This window comes from Dendrobates tinctorius, unplaced genomic scaffold, assembly GCF_039654945.1.
Source record: "Dendrobates tinctorius isolate UK_male_01 unplaced genomic scaffold, ASM3965494v1 ptg000241l, whole genome shotgun sequence".
Taxonomy (NCBI): domain Eukaryota; kingdom Metazoa; phylum Chordata; class Amphibia; order Anura; family Dendrobatidae; genus Dendrobates; species Dendrobates tinctorius.
This window is the reverse complement of record NW_027361908.1, coordinates 10,065,944-10,092,810: the sequence shown is the minus strand read 5'-3', so window position 1 is coordinate 10,092,810 and position 26,867 is coordinate 10,065,944. Positions and strand designations below refer to the sequence as shown.

The window sequence follows — 26,867 nt, the reverse complement described above, 5'->3', positions numbered from 1 at the left end:
AGTGAATGGCAGCGTTAATGGATTGCGTTACATCGCGTTATGCCGCAGTGTAATGCAATCCGTTATATGAACTGCATTAACGCAGTGTGAACCCAGCCTTAGATGTTGTATAATAGGTTAGGTTTTAGGACATGAGGAGAGCATAGTATAAGACAGACTTTGGTAAGCAGTAGTGAAAAGCGAACGTGCTTGGGTAATATCTTATCACAGTCGGGTGTTATCTGAGCACCTGGGAGTGCTCATATATTATGTTCGAGTCTCTGCAGATGCATGATTTGCAGCTGATAGACAGACTGGACACGTGGGGATTGCGTAACAAAGAGGCAATCTCTACATTTGTTCACACTAACAGCCCCAAATAATGCAGCTGCAGAGACTAGAACATAATATACGAGCACTCCCAGATGCTCGGATAGGATAACACCCGAGACGTTATCCAAGCACGTTCGCTTATCACTAGCAAGCAGTACAAAAGCAATATGTTAAATGTATGCAAATGCTATGCATAATGTTTGCAAAGGTATATCTGTTAGCTACAGATAAATGGACAGACATAGTTAAAGGTTTGCGACTAGCCCATATTGGGAGGGGAAAGCTTCAGTAAAAAAGGACTGCTTCCTGATAGCAGATCAGAAAGGACAGTACAGTAACCAAGTTCAAGTTGCAGTGGGCAAGCATCTATACTTAGGGGCAGTGGAAAGCCTTACTGAAATCCCTTGTGGTCATTTCTGCAACGTCCAAAGCTCAAGGCTCGATACTGGTACTATGAAGAGTGCCTTATTCTATGGCCAATAGGGAACGATGGATGTGGAACCACGTGTCACGGGGCAGTTAGGAAAAAGCAGGTGACGTGGAACCTGGGCCCCTGAACTGCCCCTCAGGCTAAGGAGGTACCCTGACTTTCCTTAACTTGGGGGTACACTTGAAGGTAGTGAGGCCCAAGTCCCCGACCTGTCCCTATCTCCTGTTTAGCCCTGAGCAAAACCACCAACCCCCTCCCCAGGAGGTGAGACAGGGAATAAAGTGTACTGCACAACACCCAAAGAAAAAAGGAAAAACACCAAAGCACTTATCTTGCTCTGCTGCAGTCATCAGGCAGCAGAGTGAATCACCGGATAAACTTTTCGCAGTGGCTCAACACCTAAGAGCCAGCTGCCACCTTCACCATCTAACTCTGCTGCGGACACCGGGCAGTCAGAGTTCACACCAGTTTCAGCAGTGGCTCTTCACCTCAGAGCCCGCTGCTCACTTCACTGTGGTTAGCATCCAAAAGGAAAATGCTGCTATTATCAACACCTGATCATAGACCATGTGATCCTATATAGGAAAAGGGAATGGTCAAAAGATCAGGGGCCAAAAGCTGCTATAACCCCACTGATCTCCGGGGGCAAAAGATAAACTAAAGGAAGTATTAGATGTAATGACACTTGTGGCCACCGGGGGCAAAAACCCATATCAAGCCCCCTGAAGCCTGAAAATAAAGGTTTACATGAGGAAACCCAGACTCTGACACGGATCCAAGAATTGGACTGTGACACCATGTAAATGGAAGCAAATGATCCCGGTGTACTGCCGAATTGGAATGAAAATCCTTGGGGCTGACAGGAACAGTAAATATAGGGATAGTCTAGAAGGATCGGATAGAAATGCTGAAGAAGTATTGTACTAAGGAAACAAGAACTTAGAAGTGCTGTGCCCAATACTGCGTGTTACTATATGGTGAACTTGAATTGTCAAGTAAACTTTTGCTTGTTGAAACCAACTGCGTGTCTCCTGGGTTATATGCAACGGCTTCTGAAGATGGAGGCCTGCGGCTTACAAGTGAGCGTGATGCACCCCACACCTGGTAGCACATTGGAACTGGGAAAAATTTTTTCTGTAAAGTGCCAGGGCGTTATGGAGCAGCAGCTCGTTCACAGCTACCGCCCTCATTCACTTTACAAATGGAGGAAAGTATGATCCCAAAGGGTAAATAATATTAGTGCATCACTTAAAAACATTTAACAAAGCTGTGTAAAATAAACAACATTTTTGTCTGCAAAGCAAACCAATAAATTGGGAAAGAGAAAAGAAAAAAAGAAGAGCAATGATAGAGATGGGAAGCAGAAATAGTTGAGAAGTATAGAGATGATTCGTTGAACATGGGGTGTTTTTAACAAATTATATATTACATTTTGAGGTATTTACACCAAACTCTGCCAGTACAGATATTTTAAATGCATATCTAAAAAAATTACATGTTTTAGGGATTTTTTGTCTTGTGGTTCTAGATATTTTTTGTCCCAATATTGATTTTTCCTGTTTTTTTTCTCAGTGACACAAGGTAAGTCTGACTTTCTCATTATTACTTAAAGCATGCTTGTAAACTGAAAACAGATTCCCTTTAGCAAGTGAAATGTAAAATAATGCTAACAGTACAGCTAGTGAAGTGACAAGATAGTCTGGCACTGATTTGGGTATTTCCCTCCGAATGATAAAGCAGAAGCTAGGAGAGAATTCCACTGTCTTGCTATTTGGCACGAGAGAGGGACCTCCTGAATATAGGAGTGAGAGCTCTCCCAAATGAATGATACAGGGCTACCTGAGGGCCCTTACCAAACTCAAGTTTCACAGCATCCATTGGCCCTCTGCAAATTGTAAGCAAGGGCCGAATAATGACATGGTGGTGGTGGTGGCGGGCGAAGCCCAAAATTCAAATGGACATGTTTGAAATGGCATTGTAAAAGAATAGGAAGTATGTATTCCACTACCCGGCTAATTATTTGGAATGATGAAGGGACATCCCAAATGTAGGAGTGAGAGCCCTCACAAATGTTAAAGTAAAAAATAAAGTATAAAAAATAATATTGCTTAGAATTTTTCCCTTTAAGTGGACAGCTTTACCATCTGAGAAAATAAAGAACCTCATCCACAACTACCACAAAAGATTTCAAGCTGTCATTAATGTTAAATGGGGAAATATACTGTATTAAGAAATAGGGTATGTAAACTTTTTAAAAAAGGCAGAAAGCAAAAGTTCTGCTGGGGTATGTAAACTTTAGAGCACAACTGTATGTGTATGTTTGTTTTTTTATTGTTTCATTTTGAATGGGGCAAAAGGGGAGTGATTTAAACTTTTATATTTTTTACATTTTTTAATATTTTTAAAAACTTTTTTTTACTTTTTGCATGCTTCAATAGTCTCCATGGGAGACTAGAAGCTGCAGTTATGTGATCGGCTGTGCTACATACAGACGATGATCAGATCGCCTGTATGTAGCAGAAATGCTCACTTGCTATGAGCACCAACCACCGGGTGGCGTTGATTAGCAAAATGGCTAAGACAAACATAGAGGTTTGCTGGAGACCTCTAGTTGTCATGCATTGCCAACCCATCGGCGACCCGGGGTCAATGATGGGCGGGATTTCCAGCACACTTACCATAAGCTTGAGTTAAATGCCGCTGCTTGCGATTGACAGCGGCATTTAACAGGTTAACAACAGCGGGTGGATCATGATTCCAACCATGGCAGGTAGAGGCACATGTTAGCTGTTGAAAACTGCTGATATGTGCCAGGAAAGATGTGGGCTCAGCACCGAAGCCCACATCAAAGGGAGGGATTCTGATGTGGGCGTACTATTATGCTCAACGTCAGAAAGTGGTTAAAATTGGAGGCAGGCCAGTGAAGGTTCAGTATCATTTGAATCAGTTTAACAGTGCCAATCTGACAGTGCCTATAGCTTACTTAGCAAAATCTCCATGGCAGATTCACTTTAAGGGAAAAAGTAATACAAACCTACATGGCCCTGTGTGGAAAAGTGATTGCCTCCCCCCATTAAAAACATAAATTAACTGGGATTTCTCACATCTTTTGGAAGCTGAGTTAAAATTCCTCAGCCACATCCAGGCCAAATTACTGATACACCTGTTCTCAATCAAGAAATCACTTAGATAGGACCTGCCTGACAGAGTGAAGTAGACTAAAACATCCTCAAAAGCCACGATTCAAAGAAATTCTGTAACAAATGAGAAAAAAGTCATTGAGATCTATCAGTCTGGAAAAGGTTATAAAGCCATTTCTAAAGCTTTGGGACTACAGTAAACCACAGTGAGAGTCATTCTTCACAAATGGCAAAAACATGGAATAGTGTCCGGCAGAGCAAAATGACCTCAAGAGTGCAGCGACTACTACTACAAGAGGTCACAAATGACCCCACAACAACATCCAAAGAATTTCTGACCTCACATAAAAGTAGCACAGCATTTCTGAAAAGGAACATCATACCAAGAGTAAAATGTGGTGGTAGTGTAATGGTTCGGGGCTGTTTTGCTGTTTCAGAACGTGAAGGACTTGCTGTGGTAAATGGAGCCATGAATTCTGCTGTTTACCTAAATATTTTGAAGGAAAATGTCCTGCCATCTATTCGTGACGTCAACCTGAAGCGCACTTGGGTTATGCAGCAGGACAATTATCCAAAACACATCAGCAAGTCAACGTCTGAGTGGCTATAGAAAAACCAAATTAAGACTTTGGAGTGGCCTAGTCAAATTCCTCACCTTAATTACATTGAGATGCTGTGGCATGACCTTAAAAAGGTGGTAATGCTCAGAAACCCTCCAATGTGGCTGAATTACAACAATTCTGCAAAGATGAGTGGACCAAAATTCCTCCAGTTCATTGTAAAAGACTCGTTGCCAGTAATTGAAAATGCTTGATTTCAGTTAAGGGTGACCCAAGCAGTTATTAGGTTTAGGATGCAATCATTTTTTCATACAGGGCCTGTAGATTTAGAATTTCTTTTTCCCTTAATAATAAAGATCTTCATTTAACCCCTTTCTGACATTTGACATACTTTCCCGTCCATGTGCCCTGGGCCTTAATGCTGATGGATGGGATAGTATGTCATACACTATCAGCCGCACTCACGGGGAGAGCGCGACTGAATGTGGCCTGGTGTCAGCTGATTCTCACAGCTGACACCCGGCACTAAGTGCTAGGAGTGGTCGCGGACGACTCATGGCACTCTAACCCCCAGAATACTGCGATCAAACATGATCGCAGCATTCCTTGAGCAGGCAGAGGGGCTGTCAGCTCTGACAGACCCTCTGCCTTTGGATCGGAGACCCCACGGCATAACGTGGGGTCCCGATCGCTGCCATGGAGACCCAATATCATCATGACGACATCCGGGTCTCAAAAGCTGAGAGACTACCTGCATGTCAGGAAGACTCTCAGGTTAGTGCATAGAAGCTGCAGCACTAACAGCTTCTATAGCATGCAGATCTGCATGTTATAGAAGTGATCAACCTGAAAAAAATGAGTGTCCCATAGTGGGACAAGGTGTAAAAGTAAGAATTAAATAAAAAAAGTTTAAATAATTGTAAAAATATTTGAAAACATAATAATAAAAAATCAATATGTCACCACGGCTGGTCGGGTGAGGATAATCTCCATGAGTGGACCCTCTGGATCGTGGCACAGAGGGGCCCTGGGCGAGCTGCCAGGTGAAGCCAACCCCTATACAGGGATCTTTAGGAGCAGGCCCAGGGGTTCGGGTACCACGATAGCCAGTACCGAGAGGGGCGGTTCAGAATGGACTGGAGTAGGAGCATGAGACTGTAGGAGATAGTACCAGAGTGGGGTTGCGGGACTGGAGTATAGACAGCAGGACGGAGCAGGATAACTGGAGACAAGACCGGAAGAGGACTGCGGGACTGGAGCCTAGACAGCAGGACGGAGCAGGAACACGAGAGGCAGGACTAGAGTAGGACTGCAGGGCTGGAGCTTAGATAGCAGGACAGAGCAGGAATACCGGAGTACAGGACTGTGAGACTGGAGCAGGAACCACGGAGTACAGGACTGAGAGACTGCGGCAGGAACACGAGGAAGCAGGACCTAGTGTGCTAGCAAACACAACGATCAGGCACCTCCGTCAAAGGAGGATGACCTGATATGCCCCTGTCTGAACTGCCATTGGTCCGGTGGTGCTTCCGGGTCAGGGCATTGCCGGAGCATAAGTGACAGGAGGGAGGCGCGGCCGCGGCCTATGGCACATGAGCATTGCATGCAGAGACGCCGTCGGCCGCGGACCTGTCAGAAAGGACCGCCGTGGATGTCGAACGGTGGAGGGCTGTGGCGCGGGAGCGGAGGCCGGGTGAGTATACAGTGGCAGCATGACAGTACCCCCTCCCTTTTAAGCCGCCCTCCCCTGAGGTTAGCAAAAAATCTCTTGAGGATACGGGGACCATTGATATTCTCCCGAGGTTCCCAGGATCTGTCGTCAGGATCAAAGCCCTTCTAATCAATAAGAAAAAGGGTCCTACCTCTAACCTTTTTCATGGCGATGATGTCCTCCACCTCAAAGATATTATCGTCACCAACAGGCTGAGAAACAGGATCAGACACGGAGTGGACACAGGTTTCAGGAGAGAGATGTGGAAGGTGTTCGGGACCCGGAGCGAAGCAGGCAACCTCAATTTGTAGGCGAATTCATTAACACGTCCAAGAATTTCAAACGGACCAATTTAGAGTGGACCCAACTTGTAAGAGGGCAGTTTCAAGCGGATTAATTTGGACGAGAGCCAGACTTTGTCCCCGATGTGATACGGCGGGGAATCCAATCTTTTTGTCAGCATAATTTTTCATCCGGTCAGCGGCCCTCTTGAGTGACGTGTTGGTCTCAGCCCAGATCTTGGAAAATTCAGAGGACAAGATGTTGGCAGCGGGTACCTCGGAGGCAGGGGTTACCGGAAGGGGAACACCAGGATATCTACCAAACACAATGAAAAATGGAGATTTGGCCGAGGACTCACCAGTGTGGTTGTTATAGGCGAATTCTGCCCAGGGAAGTAGGTCAACCCAGTCATTCTGGTGGGCATTGGAGAAATGGCGTAGGTACCCTGTCAACGTCTGGTTGGTACGCTCCACCTGTCCGTTGGACTGTGGATGGTAGGCAGAGGACAAGTCGAGGGAAACGTTCATGAGCTTACAAAGTGCCTGCCAGAACTTGGAGATGAACTGAACCCCCGGTCAGACACAATGCGTTGCGGTAGTCCATGGAGTCTGAAGATCTGGTGGATAAAAACTTTGGCCAACTCAGGAGTCAAGGGGAGACCGGACAGAGGGATGAAATGGGCCATCTTGGAGAAACGGTCCACCACCACCAGGATGACTGTACAGCCAGAAGAACGGAGTAGGTCGGTGATGAAATCCATGGCTATGTGTTTCCACGGAACTGTAGGGACAGGCAACGGGAGCAATAAACCAGATGGAAATCGTCACAGCACTTTGTTCTTAACACAGGAGGGACAAGAGGCCACGAAATCAAGCACATCCTGGCGAAGTGTAGGCCACCAGTAGTGACGCGTGATAAGGGCAAGCGTCTTCTTGGTTCTGGCATGACCGGCCAATCTGGAAGAGTGTCCCCATAGAAGGACCTTTCACTTGAGATTTTCAGGCACAAGTGTCTTGCCGGGGGGTGGAGAAAGCCAGTTCACTGGAGCCACCGTGATGATTTTAGTGGGCTCAAAAATGGGCTAAGGTTCCTCCACTGTTTTGATTGGCTGGAAGACCCTGGATAGGTCTTCGGCTTTGGTGTTCTTGTTGCCGGGGCGAAAGCGGAGCTCAAAGTCAAATCGGGCAAAAAATAAGGACCATCTGGCCTGACGAGGATTGAGTCTCTGGGCAGACTGGAGATAGGCCAAGTTCTTGTGGTCAGAGAACATTACAAAAGGATGAACAGCCCCCTCCAGGAGATGACGCCATTCTTCCAGGGCCAATTTTATGGCCAACAGCTCACGGTCGCCGATTGAGTAGTTGCACTTGGATGTAGAGAAGGCCTTCGAAAAGAAGCCACAGGGATGCAGACGACCGGAGGTGGATCTCTGGGACAGTATTGCCCCGGCACCTTTTGAAGAAGCATCCACCTCGAGTACAGAGGGTTGGTTGCTTTCAGAATGGTGCAACACCGGAGCCGTGGAGAAAGCCCTTTTTAGGGTCTGAAAGGCCTCCTCTGCCTCAGTAGTCCAAGAACTGGGAGCTGTCCCCTTATGAGTGAGGGTGGAAATTGGTTTGGTTATAGCGGAAAAGTGAGAAATGAATTGCCTGTAATAATTAGCAAATCCGAGAAATCATTGTATCACTCTTACTCCAACGGGGTGAGGCCATTTGAGAATGGCAGTCAGTTTCTCAAGATCCATCCTTAATCCAGTGTCTGAGATTATGTCTCCCAGAAACGGCAGAGAGGTTTGCTCAGACATTTCTCAATCTTGGCATACAGGCGATTCTCCCAAAGACGCTGTAACACCAGGCGAACACTCTTTCTGTGGAATGCGAGATCCGGAGAGAAGACGAGAATGTCATCTAAGTACACGACCATAAAGGAGTAAAGAGGTCCCAGAAGATCTCGTTGACGAACTTTTGAAACACCGCAGGAGCATTGCAGAAACCAAAGGGCATGACCAGGTACTCGTAATGGCCATCTCGAGTGTTGAAAGCCGTCTTCCACTCATCACCTGCGCGGATACGGACCAGATTATAAGTTCCCCTAAGGTCTATCTTGGAGAAGACCCGAGCCCCTCTGAGGTGGTCAAACAGCTCCGGAATGAGTGGAAGAGGATACCTGTTCTTGATGGTGATCTCATTCAAGCCCCTATAGTCAATGCACGGCCGTAGAGATCCGTACTTTTTCTTGACGAAGAAAAACCCGGCTCCCGCGGGTGAAGAGGACTTCCGTATAAAACCTTTGGCGAGGTTCTCCCGGATGTACTCGGACATGGCTAAGGTCTCTGCATGAGACAGAGGGTAGATTCTGCCCCTAGGAGGGGTCGAATCAGTGATAAGTTCAATTGGGCAGTCAAAAGACTGGTGTGGAGGAAGGACCTCCGCTTTCTTCTTATCAAAGACATCGGCGTAGGAACTGTAGGCTCAAGGAAGGCCCGCAAGGTCAGGAGGTGGCCGAGGAGCGGCCGCAAGACGGACCAGAGTCAGGCAGCGAGCTTGGCATGGGTGGCCCCAGTGGAGTACCTCCCCTGAAGACCAGTCTAGAACAGGCTGATGAGTCCTTAACCAAGGGAGACCGAGTAGAATCGCATGGAAGAGCTTGGGCAAAACGTAAAAAGCTATCTTCTCTCGATGTAAGGCTTCGACTTGTAACTCCACTTCCTCAGTGACCAAGGTGACAGTCTCCTGTAGCAGTTTGCCATCCACTGCGGCAATCAGGCGAGGATTACATAGGGTAACCACAGGAATTTGGTACTTGTCCACCTCTTCATGCCTGATGAAGTTACCTGCCGAGCCCGAATCCACGTAGGCCACCTTGGACCCACGTCTCTGGCCTGAAACCACAAGAACAGAAATGGTAAGAGGTTGAGAGGAATCATTAGCACCTAGGGAGGCCTCTCTTACCTGACCTAGGTGGAGGAGTTTCCCGCTTTCTCAGGACCGGTGCGGACAAAATGAGATGAACCCCGAATAGAGGCATAAGCCTTGAGCCCGTCTCTCCCTCCGACACAACTTGGTCAACTTGAGGCGATCCACCTGCATGGGTTCGACCGAGGAGGGAGAAAGGGACCCGGCAGGATGGGGACTAGAGGACCGGTTGGAAAGGGAAGGCGGTCTAGTAGACCTCCTGCCTCTCGCTGATTCCCGGGCGCGCTCCAGGAAGTGCAGGTCGATGCGGGTGGCCAGTGAGATAAGGTCCTCTAGGGTGGTCGGGGTATCCCGACCCGCGAGTTCATCCTTTATTCTACTCAAAAGACTGCGCCAGAATGCCCCCACCATTGCCGCATTATTCCAACCCAGTTCAGAGGAGAGAGTGCGAAAGCGGATTGCATACTGCCCGACCGTGAGGGAACCCTGATGAAGGTTAAAAAGAGATTCGGTAAGGGAGGCTAACCGACCCGGCTCATCGAAAAACCTGCGAAAAGTATCCAAAAAGACCAGAAGACTCAAGACAATGGGGTCATCCCGTTCCCAGAGGGGGTTCAGCCAAGACAGGGCCTCTCCCTCCAGGTTGGAGATAATGAAGGCCACTTTGGCCCGGTCAGAGGGATATTGCTGAGGCAACCATTCAAAATGGAGGCTACACTGATTTAAGAACCCCCTGCAGAGCTTGAGATCGCCACTAAACCGAGGCGGCTTGGTGAAGCGGGGCGTTTGGAGAGCTGTAGGTCTGGAAGACGGAGTCAGGGTAGTGGCGGCAGATTGAATGACCGACAAACGGCTATCATCGGAGGCTATATAACTCAAAATATGGGCTTGAGTCTCCCGTTGCTGGCCCAGCTCCTGTTGAAGATTGGCTAGTTGAGTGGCATTTTCAGAATCAGCCACCTGCAGGGTCAACAAACGGGTGTCCATAGACTTCATGACAGACATTATGCATCACTGATTCTCCCGTAAAAAGAGCAGCTCCTTTTGGGTAGCAGCAGAAGTACTGGCGGAGTCCATGGCCTAATCGTACTGTTACCACGGCTGGTCGGGTGAGGATAATCTCCAGGAGTGGACCCTCTGGATCGTGGCACCGAGGGGCCCCGGGCGAGCTGCCAGGTGAAGCTGACCCCTATACAGGGATCATTAGGAGCAGGCCCAGGGGTTCGGGTACCACGATAGCCAGTACCGAGAGGGGCGGCTCAGAATGGACTGGAGTAGGAGCACGAGACTGTAGGAGATAGGACCAGAGTGGGGTTGCAGGACTGGAGTATAGACAGCCGGACGGAGCAGGATAACTGAAGACAGGACCGGAATAGGACTGCGGGACTGGAGCCTAGACAGCAGGACGGAGCAGGAACACAGAAGGCAGGACCGAAGTAGGACTGCAGGGATGGAGTTTAGGTAGCAGGACTGAGCAGGAACACAGGAGTACAAGACTTTGAGACTGCGACAGGAACCACGGAGTTCAGGACTGAGAGACTGCGGCAGGAACAGGAGGAAGTAGGACCTAGTGTGCTAGCAAACACAACGATCAGGCACCTCCCTCAAAGGAGGATGGCCTGATATGCCCCTGTCTGAACTGCCATTGGTTTGTTGGCGCTTCCGGGTCAGGGCATTGCTGGAGCATAAGTGACAGGAGGGAGGCGCGCCCGTGGCCTATGGCGCATGCGCATTGCATGCAGAGACACCGTCGGCCGCGGACCTGTCAGAAGGGACCACCGTGGATGTCGGACGGCGGAGGGCTGCGGCGTGGGAGCGGAGGCCGGGTGAGTATACAGTGGCGGCGTGACACAATATTTATTCCATCAATAAATAAATATTTAAATAAAAAAATCTAAACAATAAAAGTTCACATATTTAGTATCGCTGCGTCCGTAACAACCCCACCAATAAAAATGTCCCACTAGTTAATCCCTTTAATGAACACCATTAAAACAAGGCAAAAAAAAAATGCTTTATCATCATACCGCCGAACAAAAAGTGGAATAACACGTGATCAAAATGACGAATATAAATAAACGTGGTACCATTGAAAACGTCATCTTGTCCTGCAAAAAACAAGCCGCCATATAGCTCCATCAACAGAAAAATAAAAGTTATAGCTCTCAGAATAAAGCGATACAAAAAATTATTTTTTATATAAAATAGTTTTTATTGTATAAAAGCACCAAAACATAAAAAAATGGTATAAATGAGGTATCGCTGTCATCGTACTGATGCGAAGAATAAAACTGCTGTATCAATTTTACCCAACGTGGAATGGTATAAATGCCTCCCAAAAACAAATTCATGAATTTCTGGTTTTCGTTCATTATGCCTCCCAAAAATTGGAATAAAAAGCGATCAAAAAAGTCATGTGCCTGAAAATGGAACCAATAAAAACATCAACTTGTCCTGCAAAAAACAATACCTCACATGACTCTATGGGCCAAAATATGAAAAAATTATAGCTCTCAAAATGTGGTGATGCAAAAACTATTTTTTGCATTAAAAAGCGTCTTTTAGTGTGCGACAGCTGCCAAACATAAAAACCTACTATAAAACCCCGCTATAAATAGTAAATCAAACCCCCCTTTATCACCCCCTTAGTTAAGGAAAAATAATAAAATATAAAAAATGTATTTATTTCCATTTTCTCATTAGGGTTAGGGTGAGGGTTGGGGCTAAAGTTACGGTTAACATTGGGGCTATAGTTGTGGTTAGGGTTGGGGCTAAAGTTAGGGCTAGGTTTGGGGATAAAATTAGGGTTGGGGCTAAAGTTAGCCTAAATCCTAACGCTAGGGTTAGGGTTGGGGCTAAAGTAAGGAATAGGGTTAGGGGTGTGTTAGGGTTAGGTTTGTGGTTAGGGTTATGATTAGGGTTGGGATTAGGGTTAGGGGTGTGTTGGGGTCAGGGTTAGGGGTGTGTTGGGGTCAGGGTTGGAGTTAGAATTGGGAGTTTCCACAGTTTAGGCACATCTGGGGCACTCCAAATGTGACATGTCATCTGATCTCAATTCTAGCCAATTTTGCACTGAAAAGTCGAACGGTGCTCCTTCCCTTCCGAGCTCAGCCATGCACCCAAACAGTGGTTTACCTGCATATATGGGGTATCAGGTGTACTCAGAGCAAATTGTACAACAACTTTTGGGGTCCAATTTCTCCTATTATCCTTGGTAAAATAAAACAAATTGAATCTGAATTAAATTTTTGGTGAAAAAAAGTTAAATGTTCTTTTTTCTTTTAAACATTCCAAAAATTCCTGTGAAGCACCTGAAGGGTTAATAAACTTCTTGAATGTGGTTTTGAGCACCTTGAGGGGTGCAGTTTTTAGAATGGTGTCACTTATGTGTATTTTCTATCATATAGACCCCTCAAAGTGACTTCAAATGTGATGTCGTCCCTAAAAAAATGATTTTGAAAATTTTGTTGTAAAAATGAGAAATTGCTGGTGAAATTTTAACCCTTATAACTTCCTAACAAAAAATAAATTGGGGTTCCAAAATTGTGCTGATGTAAAGTAGACATGTGGTGAATGTTACTTATTAAGTATTTTGTGTGACATATCTCTGAAAATTAAAAGTTGGAAAATTGCAAAATTTTCACCAAATTTTCATTTTTTTCACAAATAAATGCAAGTCATATCAAAGAAATGTTACCACTATCATGAAGTACCGTACGTTACGAGAAAACAATATCAGAATCACCAGGATCCATGGAAGCGTTTCAGAGTTATTACCTCATAAAAGGACAGTGGTCAGAATTGTAAAAATTGACCTGGTAATTAACAATCAAACCACCCTTGGGGGGTAAAGGAGTTAAAAACTGTTTTTGTGTTATCTTTACCTAATATTTAAATTTGTTTGATGATCTGAAATATTTAAGTGTGGCAAACATGCAAACGAATAGGAAAACAGGAAGGGAGGCAAACACTTTTTCACACGATTATATATGTATGCCTGGAAAAGACATACTGTACCTATAAAATGTCCAAAATTTAAATTACTTGGAATAAAATAAATAATTACTAGTCGAAGAATGAGAAATGTTCTTCCCCGGTTGATGAGTGATGTGATATTCAATTTTGCAAGGCTAATAGGATGTAAACACTTCATTAAATGACATTTTTTAAAAATACTCTTTTTAAAAGTGTAAAAAGCTGTAAATACAGAAATTGGCTCCTGGCAATTTGCACAGTTTGCAAACAAAGCAAAAAAGCCTGCACTGTACCGTTCATGCAGCCAATTCTTCCTAATATTTTCGGAATGATCTGAATAGGCAGAAAGCCATGAGATGAGTGGTGAACAGGTGCCTCGGGGTCATAAATCATAATAAAGAGCTCGACAAGATGACAGAGACTAACAAGGTAATTATAACTTAAACAGTGTAACGTGTAAAGAATTAACCACATTTTCATTTAGCTGTACAGATTTTAATGCTAATGCAAATATAATTCAAGTCCTGGAAAAAAGCACATTTAGTCTTTTTAGTACCTGTATGCTGTTTCCAACTGTTCGCAAGTAGTCTGCATCTGTAACTTTGCATATCTGAATTTTATTTATTTTTTCCATGTTTTTTATCCACTTATTTGCTTGACCTTGAGGATCGATTACAAGAGGCCAACGTTGCGCAGAGGTCACTATAATGGCATTTTCTAAGGAGAAACTGAAAAAGGGCCAGCCAGTTATATATTATTGGTTTGTTTAGAGCAATAATGTTATGTATTAGTGTAGAAATATATACAGTAGTTAACCTCTTCCTGACATAAATCAATTCAAAACAACAACTGGTACTGCAAAAAAAACTAGCCCTTATATGACTATGTCGACAGAAAAATAAATAAGTTTTAGGTGTTGGAAGAAGGGAAGAAACCAAGAAAACTGAAGAATGCTCAGTTAGGAAGTGGTAAAAAATGTCATATTGTTAACACATTAAATAGTGCTTGCTACCTGGTCAAAAATGGCTGTCATGATCTAGGCCAGGGTTTGTATTCTGCTATTCTGTCCCTGGTCTGGTCATGCAAGAGTTAACCTTCTCTGCCTCGTTTTGGGTTCTGTGAGGCTATTTCAGTATGCTCTGGCCTGCAGACCAATGTCAGTGATAGTTCATGCTCCCAGGCTAGAGCAGGTGACCCCTTGATACCGTGTGTTGTCCTCTGCCTGTTTACTCTGATTCCATGACTTCCCTTTCCTGCCACCTCGCTTGCCTTAGTATTCACTCCCTGTGCTTGGACCTCTTTGTATTTGACCCGGCTTGTCTTCTGACCTGTTTTACTGTCTCACGTCTCTGTTATCTCTGTTCCCGTCTGGTTCTAACATCTGGCATGTATTTGTATTGCTGAATCCTCTGTTACTTTGTTGCCTCTCGGTTTCTGACTTGGCTCATCTGACCTCTCTTTCGCCACTAGGTGGCACCTGTGCTGCTGCTCAGTGGTGCTGCGCTGTGTGTACAACCTCTATTCCCTCACCAGCACCCCCTGGTGGAGGTTGCGCTGTACAGCACTGCAGCACCATTACAGTGGCCATTTATTGCTGTTATTTATTTATTACTTCTTCAAAGAGCATTGCAGTTTTTTTTTTTTTTTTAATAATCTGCCTTATGATTATGTGCACCTGTGTATTAAGTGCCCCTTTTCTTGCTCTTTACCAAGGGGACATGCCTCACAGAATTCTCTGGGTCCATGTCTTTAAGATGCTCTGCATTATAATTTTGTAGGGACTGCCCCCTTGTAAAGACCAAAATAATTATAACAAACTTAAAGAGTTATATCTATGGAATTGTTTACAGAGACATAAAAACCCAACAAAAAACAGAATACTCAGTAGATTGGTGAGAATAAGTGAGAGCAAAAACTGTCCACTTTTGACTTGGCGATAGGTCCTCTTTAACATAAAAAAGTTCTGTCCATGATGTGTTTAAATAAAATGCTCCTTTGCTGAGATTATCTTATAAATGTGCCCTTGCTGTGTACTGTGTAATGGTTATGCCTGACCGTGCAGGAACATGGTCTGATCATACTACATCTCCTGGGCAGGGGAGGAGGCAAAAAGATAGCACACAGACAGGACAGCACAAGATTGCAAATTATTATTTCTTTGAGGTAAAATATTGTTTAAATACAGTCAGTGAAATGCTTTATCTCACAAAAAGAATAATTTACGATCCCATGTTGTCCTGCCTGTATAGTCTCTTTATCTTCCTCCCCTGCCCAGGAGCTGTGATATGATCAGACCATGTTCCTGCACAGTCAGGCACAGCCATTACACAGTACACAGCAGGGGCACATTTTTAAGATTTTCTCAGCAGAGGAATATTTTATTTAAACAAATCCAATTGAGGAAGTTATTATTATTCCAAGATCTATTGATTAAAATGTACTTTGTTGGAAAAACCTTTTAATAATGTAATGCAAGACGTGAGGCATTAAAGAGGAAAAGACAGAGTTCAAAAGTGGGCAGTTTTTGCTCTTATTTTATTGCTGTTGCTCCCTTGAGTACTCTTTTCTTTTTTAAAATTTGACATAAGGTTTCAGAGACATGAGGCTTTTATTTAGTGTGCCCAGTATGCCAATATGTAATGTCTTTCCAAGAGGATGGCACTGAAAGGACTCTCTTGGGTGTGTTTTTAGATTACTTTGCATTATTGCCTTGTAAGCAATGCTCACATGGTAAAGACCTTAAAATCATCATACTGGGAACACTAAATACTCATATTTCTGGAACTGTTTAATGGATGTTTAAAAAGAAATACATTTGAAGATTTAATGGAGCATCAGGAATAACATTTAGACCTGGTGTACAGTGTCCATTTTAGGACATGATCATATATCAAAGTCAAACATCAGAAATACTCTGTCTGATACCTGACTCTGATACCAATAATAAAAATAATAGCAAAAAGTAATTAAGTTCCATTGCTGGGATTTTAACTCAAAGCTCTCTGTTTATAATAAGTTTGCACACTTTACAACTGTCCTATACTCTTAATTGAAGGATCTGTATATAAGTTTGCACACTTTACCACTGTGCTATACTCTTAAATGAAGCATATCACTCTTCTATTTGCTTGTGTGACTTATTGGAAACATGTGGCTAAAACTCATTGCTGTGTGACTTCGATGAATGATTCTGATACCTTATACTTGTCTTCTATCAAACATCAAAATTAAAAGGTTTTTCATATACCCTCAATACAGTACTTGAATGGTTCATCTCATAAGCAAAGAAAAAGGATCCTTTTACTGCCATTGGAGCTAATGGCTGGGTGGTTAAGCTTCTGGCTTATGGAATTGAAAGCTTGAGTTCAAGCTCAGTGAAAATAAACTTTGGTTTTTTAACTTATGCTGCCTGGCACACAAACTCCAGAGATGTCTCACTTTGATGAGTGAAGAAAGTCACATATCATATGTCAGAATGAAAAGCAAAATTATTTTTCCACTCACTGAGTTTGCAAAGCAGATTTCATAGCCAAAGAAAATCAGCAAAAGGAGTCACTTGAGACTGTGGTACAATGATAAGGCTGCTGTCTCTAGAGTGGAGCTTTTTCTGGGTTCAAATCAAGTTTTTTTTAAATTATGCAGGTTACCATAGAAACTCCAATCATGTTCCAATTTTAATAACTGACCTTCTTATCCTCCTGATGTGCTAGCAAAGATTTTCAGACATGCTGTAGGTATCAGTCAGGTATCAGACAGTATTTATGATGTTTGACTTTGATATATGATCATGTCCTCACCTCAAATGGACACTGTATTAGTGACAGGTCTCCTTTAAATGACTTGTTAGACTTTGGAATGGGTAATGAGATCTGAAAAGTTGATCTGGGAGAAAAGTATGTGAGGGACAGAAAATAACATCTTAAATACAAGAGTAGCATTGAGATAAATGAGTGTTTGATATAGACTAGAGATGAGCGCACTGGTTCGTAAACTTTCACCAATCTCAAATGCGGCACAAAAGTAGCAAATTTGGATCAGTGTTCGGTTTTCCAAGCATTTTTACTCAAAGTCAGCAAAATTCGGTCACAGGTCGGCAAATGATTGCCTTTACACTAATGCTGTTGTTTTGACTTTGTCTAGGATAGTGGTGCCGTATGAGCAGGGGGGACGTGTTTTATGAGGGGAGGCACTGTGTCAAGGTCAGATGAGCGTCAGAGTGTGTTATTTTTCTTTTTTTTTCTTTAATAACTTAATGTGTGTAAATTCCGGCAGCCAATCAGGGTGCAGAAACCATCCACAACATCATTGACAAAAGGTCTTCTGTGATTGGCTCCCAAAGTCACATGTCCCTGTCCATATAAAAAGTGAATATCTTATTTTGTTGTCACCATCATCTCAGTGTCACAGTGTAGAAAGGCAGCTCCTGCTAGTGCTGCTGCTGCTGAAAGTGAACTTGTTAGTTAGCTGGATATGATCCTATCCTATGTGAAATCGATCTTCCATCATCTAACTAGATTTTGCTAAACCTGTAGTAACTAAAGAAAAACACCCATGAGTCAAGGTATAACGGCAAAAAACTGATGTATTGAATCAACAACAAAGAGCAAGAGGAGTATAAATTGCCAATAAAAACATTTTTTTAAGTCAAGGTAAAAGAAATAATCATAGTGTCAGTATAGAAGAAGCGAAATGCTCATGAAAGTGTTTCTTTTCTATGTACTTTTGCCTGACTTGTATTCTAATTGGTAACACCATATCCCATTAATCTATTAAGAACAATAGGCTTTACTCTCATTTGAGACCTTGTGAGTTTGTGTCTCTGTGCATTATGCTGCTTGAAGTCCTTGCTAATGGTTAGCAGTCACCTTGTGTATATTGAAGCTATGATTAGTTGTTTTACTCTGACTTGATAAAATATGTTTTTATTGGGAATTTACACTCACTGGCCACTTTATTAGGTACACCTGTCCAACTGTGTGTTAAGACTTAATTTCTAATCAGCCAATCACATGGCGGCAACTCAGTGCATTTAGGCATGTAGACATGGTCAAGACAATCTCCTGCAGTTCAAACCGAGCATCAGTATGGGGAAGAAAGGTGATTTGAGTGCCTTTGAACGTGGCATGATTGTTGGTGCCAGAAGGGCTGGTCTGAGTATTTCAGAAACTGCTGATCTACTGGGATTTTCACGCACAACCATCTCTAGGGTTTACAGAGAATGGTCCGAAAAAGAAAAAAAATCCAGTGAGCGGCAGTTCTGTGGCCGGAAATGCCTTGTTGATGCCAGAGGTCAGAGGAGAATGGGCATACTGGTTCGAGCTGATAGAAAGGCAACAGTGACTCAAATTGCCACCCGTTACAACCAAGGTAGGCAGAAGAGCATCTCTGAACGCACAGTGCGTCGAACTTTGAGGCAGATGGGCTACAGCAGCAGAAGACCACACTGGGTACCACTCCTCTCAGCTAAGAACAGGAAACTGAGGCTACAATTTGCACAAGCTCATCGAAATTGGACAGTAGAAGATTGGAAAAACGTTGCCTGGTCTGATGAGTCTCGATTTCTGCTGCGACATTCGGATGGTAGGGTCAGAATTTGGCGTAAACAACATGAAAGCATGGATCCATCCAGCCTTGTATCAACGGTTCAGGCTGGTGGTGGTGGTGTCATGGAGTGGGGAATTTTTTCTTGGCACTCTTTGGGCCCCTTGGTACCAATTGAGCATCGTTGCAACGCCACAGCCTACCTGAGTATTGTTGCTGACCATGTCCATCCCTTTATGACCACAATGTACCCAACATCTGATGGCTACTTTCAGCAGGATAATGCGCCATGTCATAAAGCTCGAATCATCTCAGATTGGTTTCTTGAACATGACAATGAGTTCACTGTACTCAAATGGCCTCCTCAGTCACCAGATCTCAATCCAATAGAGCATCTTTGGGATGTGGTGGAACGGGAGATTCGCATCAGGGATGTGCAGCCGACAAATCTGCGCCAACTGTGTGATGCCATCATGTCAATATGGTCCAAAATCTCTGAGGAATGCTTCCAGCACCTTGTTGAATCTCTGCCACGAAGAATTGAGGCAGTTCTGAAGGCAAAAGGGGGTCCAACCCGTTACTAGCATGGTGTACCTAATAAAGTGGCCAGTGAGTGTATACTGCTCTTGTTGCAGTGAGGAATTATAAGGCCCCAGTTCCCTTTAAAAAATATTAGGCCTAATATAGGAGTTCAGCTATGAGTCCTTATTTGCTAATCCAAATTATTTGAGATAAAACTGTGCTGCACTGAGGAATCAGAAGACCAGATTTCCTCTTAAAAATCATTAGGCCTAATATAGGGGTTCAGCCAGAAGGCCCTATTTTCTAATCAAATTCATTTGGGATAAAACTGTGTAGCACTGAGGAATCAGAAGGCCACATTTCCTCTTAAAGGTCATTAGGCCTAATGTAGGGGTTCAGCCGAGAGTGTCTATTTGCTAATCCAAATTGTTTTTGATAAAACTGTGTTGCACTGAGTAATCGGAAGGCCAGATTTCTACTAAAAATCATTATGCCTAAAATAGAAGATTAGCCAGGAGGCTTTATTTGCTAATCAACATTTTTTGGGATAAAGCTGTGTTGCAGTGAGGACTCAGAAAGTCACATTTCCCCTTAAAAAACATTAGACCTAATATAGGGATTCAGCCAGGAGTCAATATTTGCAAATCCAAATCATTTGTGATAAAATTCTTGCAGTGAGGAATCAAAATGCCACATTTCCTTCTTAAATATCGTTGGGCCTAATATAAGGGTACCGTTACACCTAGCGATGCACCAGCGATCCCGACCAGCGATATGACGCGGTCAGGATCGCTGGTACATCGCTAGATGGTCGCTAGTGAGCTGCCACACAGGCAGATCTCACCAGCGACATCGCTGGGGACGGGGGTCGCTACTTACCTGTCAGACGCAGCGATCTTGCGTCCTCCCGCCCGGCTCCACGCGTCGCTCGTCGGCGCCACAGGAAGCGCCGCAGGAAGTGGCCGACGAGGAATGATCCAGGAGCTTCTCGCGTGATCAGCGATATCCAGCGGGGGGAGCCGGTCGGAGGTACGTATCACATGCAGCGATATCGCTAGCAATATCGCTGCAACGTCACAAAATCGGTGACTTTACAGCGATATTGCTAGCAATATCGCTAGCGATATCGCAGTGTGTAACGGGGACTTAAGAGTTCAGCCAGGAGTTTGGGATAAAACTGTGTTGCAATGAGGAATCACAATGTAATTTTTACTCTTAAAAATCATTAGGCCTAATTTAGGGGTTCAGTCAGGAGTCCCTATTTGCTAATCCAAATCGTTTGGGATAAAACTGAGTTGCAGTGAGGAATCAGGTCACATTTCCTCTTAAAAATCGTTAGGTTATAAGAGTGTTGTTCAGGCACACTATCTAAGAATATAAATAGTGATTTTTCTTTTAGTGACAGGTGACTGACAGGTGTGGGCCTAAGGGTCCCATTTCACTTAGCGATGCACCAGCGATCCTGACAACGATACGACCTGTAGGGATCGCTAGTGCGTCGCTAAATGATCACTAGTAAGCTGCCAAACAGGCAGATCTCTTCAGTGACGCAGCAATGATCCAGCGATCAAACACAGCAATGTGTGCTGGCCAGTGGGACGACGACGACGAAAAAATGGCCCAGGACACTCCTGCATGATCAGCGATATCCAGCAGGGGGGCCGGTCGCCTCTGCTTGTCACATATAGCGAGATCGCAGGAGAGATCACTGTTGCGTCACAAAATCGGTGACGTATTAGCGATCTCGTTAGCAATCTCGCTATTTGTGAAGTTCCCTTAAGGTTATGAAACAGCAGGTTACTAGAGGTGAATGTACTGTGAACACTGAATGTACTGTGGTGTAAGGGCAGAAAGAGGAGGAGGGTGACTCTTGGGGTGAAGAGTTAGAGAACAGAGAGGATGACGATGAAGTTGTAGATCCCACTTTGTGTGATCCTAGAGGTACATAGCCAAGTAGCTCAGCAGAGGAGGTGGAGGATGAGGAAAACTAAGAGGTTACATTGTGGCTTCCCGACACGGAGTGATAGGACCATGACAAGCTCTGCATCTTCTGCTGCAACTCTGGCTGTGGCCAGCACCGGTCGTGAGTCTGCAGTTCACAGTAGAGGCAAGGGTTTCCTAGCCTGAGCCTTTTTGAGACCTCAAAAGATGACAACAACATGCATGAACCGGAACATGTGCCTTAGTCTGGGAATCTCACTGCTCTAAAATGCTGAGTAACGGGCCTCTTCAACCACTGGAAGTGGACATGCCTGCTATTTTTTCATCACCTAGCACAACACATCTTTCTCTATCCACCAGAACATCTCCACCTGCACCTCACTTACACTCCAGCAGTTTGCCCTGTTCAACCTACTCTATCCTCTCTCTGCAGAGCAGTCAGCCCTCAGTCCTGCAGTTGTGGTCACATAAAAGAATGTTTCCTCCTACACGTGTCAAAGCTAAGAGCTTGAACTCCACCATCTCTAATTTGTTGGCCACCGAAATGCTGACTTTCTGTCTAGTTGATCCAGATGGTTTCCAAAAGTTGATGGCTGTCGCAGTCCTTCAGTACCAGTTGCCCAGTCTCCATTACTTCTCTAAGAATGCTGTGCCTGTGCTACACCAGCATGTCACAGATAACCATCTGTGTCCTGAAAAAGTCTATGTCTGCCAGGGTGTATTTCACCACTGATACCTGGATGAGCAAACGTATGCATGGGCGTTACAACTTTCTGACTTGGCAAAAGGTACTTGGTGACTCTGGCAGCTGTTGGGGCAGGGAGTCAATGGGCTGCTCCACAAGTCTTGTAATCCGCAAGGCTTGTCTCACAAAACTCTGTATCTAACACATTCTGCTTCTGGCTCCTCCACCACCGTTAGGGCCTCGACCTGTGCCCTCAACCTCTCTCTTAATGAGACACATGTTCCAATAGTGCAGAGAGAATCCCATCCACTTCTGAATCCATAGCCAGGGCTCACCGGAATCAGGCAATATAAAAAATGATATGCCCTGGAGATCGTAATTGCACACTTCAAGAGCCGAGGACAGCTATCTACACTGAGTTAAAGCAATGGCTGTCTCTGCTGAACATGGAGCCAGGGAAGGCTGTGTGCAATATCAGTGCAAACATGGTAGAGGCTCTACGCCGGGGCAACCTCATGCACATGCTTGCATGTCTTATATCCTCAACCTGGTGATGCAGCAATTTCTTCACCACTATTCCAGCCTGAATCACTTCCAATGATCGCACCCCACAGGTCATCGACTTGCATCGTTACAGAGGTCTTTCGGCCTACTGGTTAACCATTTGTTCCGGCATGGTGGAATTCAACTCTGCACATGTTGCAGTGATTGTAGCAGCAGAGACAAGCTCTGGTGTAGTATGTCCTTTTGCATATCCTAGACTAACGTAGTATGGACGTGGTGCAAATCATGCTTGTGAGGTGGGCACAGATGAAGGACCTCTTAACCCTTCTGCACAGTTTTAAAATGACTACGAAGATGGTTTTTGCTGACGATGCTGTCATCAAGTACACTATTTCAGTCATCTACATGCTGGAGTAGACTTTGAATAGTCTGCATGAGGATGTGGTGGTCCAAGAGAAAAAGGTGAAAGCAGAGGAGGATGCAGAAGGGATAACAATATCTCTAAGTTCCGGACTGTCGTCGCACAGGCGGGTGCCATGGGAGAGTGAATTACAGTGAGGTGGGGCTCATGGCAGTAGAGAAACTGTTAGTGAAGGTTCAGGAGCCAAAAAACAAATTGAGGAGGACAAAAAGGAAGAGGTGTTGGATGGAAAACAGTAAGGAGATGAAGAAGATATTGATATCCCCTCTTTGTTGTCTGTTGTTTGCAGGAGGGGATGAAGAAAGCAACCTTGAGTGTTACCCTGCCACCAACACACTATGGACTTGGACCTCATGGAAGTGACTGACGCATGAGCAACTTCTTCAACATGATACCTGTATTTTTAGGGTTAGAAATAGTGCTGACTACTGGGTTGCCACTTTGTTAGATCCATAGTACAAGAGTCAGTTTTGCCATATGCTTCCCCCCTGGAAAGGGATGTGCGCACATTGAAGTATCGAAACACTCTTGTAGACAATCTTAAGAGTGGTTTTCCCCAAGACAGCAGTGAGGCACATAGTGAGCATCGCATTTCTAGACTTCCAACCTGGGGAATGTCAAGGCACCATCACAAAAACATTAGCAGCAGCAGCCTTGTAAGTGGCAAAAACAATTTCTGTGAGTCATTTCATACATTTTTTAGACCAGCTGTGAACCAGCAGAACAGAGTACAAGTCTGACATTTTGTGAATGACTGAAGAGGATGGTGCAGGAGTTGCTACTGCTGCTGCTATTACAAACAATTTTTTGAAATGTGGAGATTTGAAATTTGGTCTCCATCTGGTGGGTTGTGTGTAGTGGAAGGTGTTGGAGGCCTATTAGACTGCTCATATTCTGTGGAAACTGATGCCACTTTAGTGGTGTGTGACAATATTTTTTTTAATGTGGAGACTCCAAGTTGGATTGGGGTTCGAAGGTTACAGTGTCAAGGTTTTTAGTTATGCTTTCTAAAAGGCATTTAGCAGATATTCTGACTGAGAGGAAATTTAGAAATAAATAGTTACCGTATATATTTGAATATAAGCCGAGATTTTCAGCTAATTTTTTGGGGCTGAAAGTTCCCCTCTCGGCTTATATTTGAGTCATATACACCAGGGGGTCGGAGGGGGAGGGGGTTGGGGGTGTCAGGTCATACTTACCCGTCCTGGCATGGTCTCTGCAGCCCCCAGCTTCTCCACGATCTCCCTTCCTTCAGCAGTCACAAGGTACCCCTCATTACACTCAAGAATATGCGCATATTCATGAGTGAAATGAGCGGTACCACGTGACCGCTGAGCGCAGGAAGGGAGATCGCGGGGAAGCTGGGGGCTGCAGAGACCGTGCCAGCATGGGTAAGTATAGCTATTCTCACCTGTCCTCGGTCCATCGCTGCTTGCTGCTGTCTGGCACGTCATCTGTCAGTGACGTTCAGACAGCAGAGGGCACGGTGACGTGGTTAGTGCGTGCCGCGCCCCCTGCAGTCTGAACGTCACTGACAGATGACGTGCCAGACAGCAGCAAGCAGCGATGGACCCTGGACAGGTGAATATCTCAGGTGCCAGCAGTGACACCGGCACCTGGCCCCAGTGATGGAGAGCTGAGTATGTCATTTTTTTATTTTTAAATGCAGCAGTGGCAGCACATGGGGCAGCATATAGGGGTATAATCTATGGAGCATCTTATAGGGGCAGCATATAGGGGCATAATCTATGGAGCATCTTATAGGGGCAGCATATAGGGGCATAATCTATGGAGCATCTTATAGGGGCAGCATATAGGGGAATAATCTATGGGGCATCTTATATGGGCAGCATATGGGGGAATAATCTATGGAGCATTTTATAGGGGCAGCATATGGGGGAATAATCTATGGAGCATCTTATGGGGGCAGCATATGGGGGAATAATCTATGGAGGATTTTATAGGGGCAGCATATGGGGGAATAATCTATGGAGCATTGTTATGATGAGTCACCGACGGATGAAAAAACAAAATACCACCTAAGTCCAGAAAAACCAGAGAGGTTGGCAGCTATCGGATTGCAGACCCCTGGACCTATCCACAACAACTAGCAGTAGCCGTGGGGGGTTCCTACGGTGCCCTAGACCCCTCGATCACAGCCTGAGAACTACATAGCCTAAAGACAGAAAGGGGTAAAACTAAACTGCCCCAGAGCAGACCCCAAAGCAATAGGCAGCCCCCAACATATAATGACGGTGAAGCAAGATGAAAACACTAACACAGTTAGACAGATAGGTTGAGCAAATGAGGGGGCCCAAGCTAACTACATAGGACAGGATAGGAAAGCTGCTGTCTGCCTTCCGCAAAAACCCTATCAAAATGAGCCAACCGACTGATAGGAAAAACAGGCCCTGAAGTCGCTAGGCTTCAAAAGACTATATCAGCACTCAGGTATATTTTGAAGACAGAGCAAAAGATCAACAGATCAGAGACAAAAATGGAATTCAGCTCACCCCCGGCCGGGGATGGCAGAACTCCCAAAAAAAGGCAAAACAAAAACAAAACTGAAGAGTACAAAGCAGAGCAGAAAAACTTAGCTTTGAGATGCAGGAATCAGACTGGTCTCCAAGAATCCAGCAGGAAAATCACCAGCCAGGAAGAAGGGCGTCGGCAGCCTTATATCCAGTCCTCAATTCCAGCCACCCAGTCATCATCTAGCTGCCCAGGTGTTTGATAATCAGCCTCACTACCTTCCTTCACCAGAGGAGGGAGTTCATCAGACCTCAATGGTGAAGGGAAAAATGAACTCACAACAGAGCATCTTATGGGGGCAGCATATGGGGGAATAATCTATGGAGCATCTTATGGGGGCAGCATAAGGGGGCATAATCTATGGAGCATCTTATGGGGGCAGCATATTGGGGCATAATCTATGGAGCATCTTATGGGGCAGCAAATGGGGGCATAATCTATGGAGCTTTTTATGGGGGCAGCATATAGGGCCTATTCCATGGAGCATCTTATGGGGCATAATCTATGGAACATCTTATGGGGCATATTATTCTATGGAGTATCTTATGGGGCAGCATATGGGGGCATAATCTATGGAGCTTTTTATGGGGGCAGCATATAGGGCCTATTCCATGGAGCATCTTATGGGGCATAATCTATGGAACATCTTATGGGGCATATTATTCTATGGAGTATCTTATGGGGCTATCATGAACTGTATGGAGCATTATATGGGGCTCCTGATTCAATATGGATATTCAAAAACATTTAACCTACTGATTTCTCAATTAATCTTACTTTTATTGGTATCTATTTTTATTTTTTAAATTTACCAGTAGCTGCTGCATTTTCCACCCTAGGCTTATACTCGAGTCAATAAGTTTTCCCATTTTTTTGTGGCAAAATTAGGGGGGTCAGCTTATACTCAGGTCGGCTTATACTCGAGTATATAAGGTGATTTGTATTTTATAAAACACAAACATATCACATACTTACTTATCTTTTGGAAGCCCATGGAATTGCCATTCCATTATCTTTACAGGATCACCCAAAGTACCCGAAATTGCAAATCCATTTGAGACGGGAATATTTTTGTCTTGGCACATATTAAACCAGCATTTTAAGATGTCCTTAAGGAAAAAAAAATACTATGAAGTGTTAAAAAAAACTTTGAAGTTCTAATAAATAATTTAATTGGAAAGATACTGTTTTCACACTTGCTCAAATATTTCAAATAATTCTCTTAAATTAAGTAAATAATTTCAAAGTATCTGAACCCTCAATGAATCATGCAAACCAAAGTGCAGATGCCCTCAAGTTGTCCTTGAATAGAAGCAGAGAATTATACGATCCTATAGACTCTGTTTGGAGCCTGTACACCAATCTCCTTGTGTGTAATGATAAGATAATAGTTTTG

General features: G+C 44.4%; 1 protein-coding gene across 1 annotated transcript in view; it reads right to left on the bottom strand.

The window, feature by feature from the left end:
• The window catches only part of LOC141060642 (dynein axonemal heavy chain 3-like), a 2,648,786-nt gene that overhangs the window by 343,011 nt on the left and 2,278,908 nt on the right, over positions 1 to 26,867 (bottom strand). Inside the window, exons 65-66 of the mRNA XM_073556958.1 lie at positions 26,447 to 26,580; positions 13,882 to 14,053 (exon numbers count right to left, since the gene is read on the bottom strand). Of these exons, the coding sequence (XP_073413059.1) occupies positions 13,882 to 14,053; positions 26,447 to 26,580 (306 nt within the window). The remainder of the gene's footprint in view (positions 1 to 13,881; positions 14,054 to 26,446; positions 26,581 to 26,867) is intronic.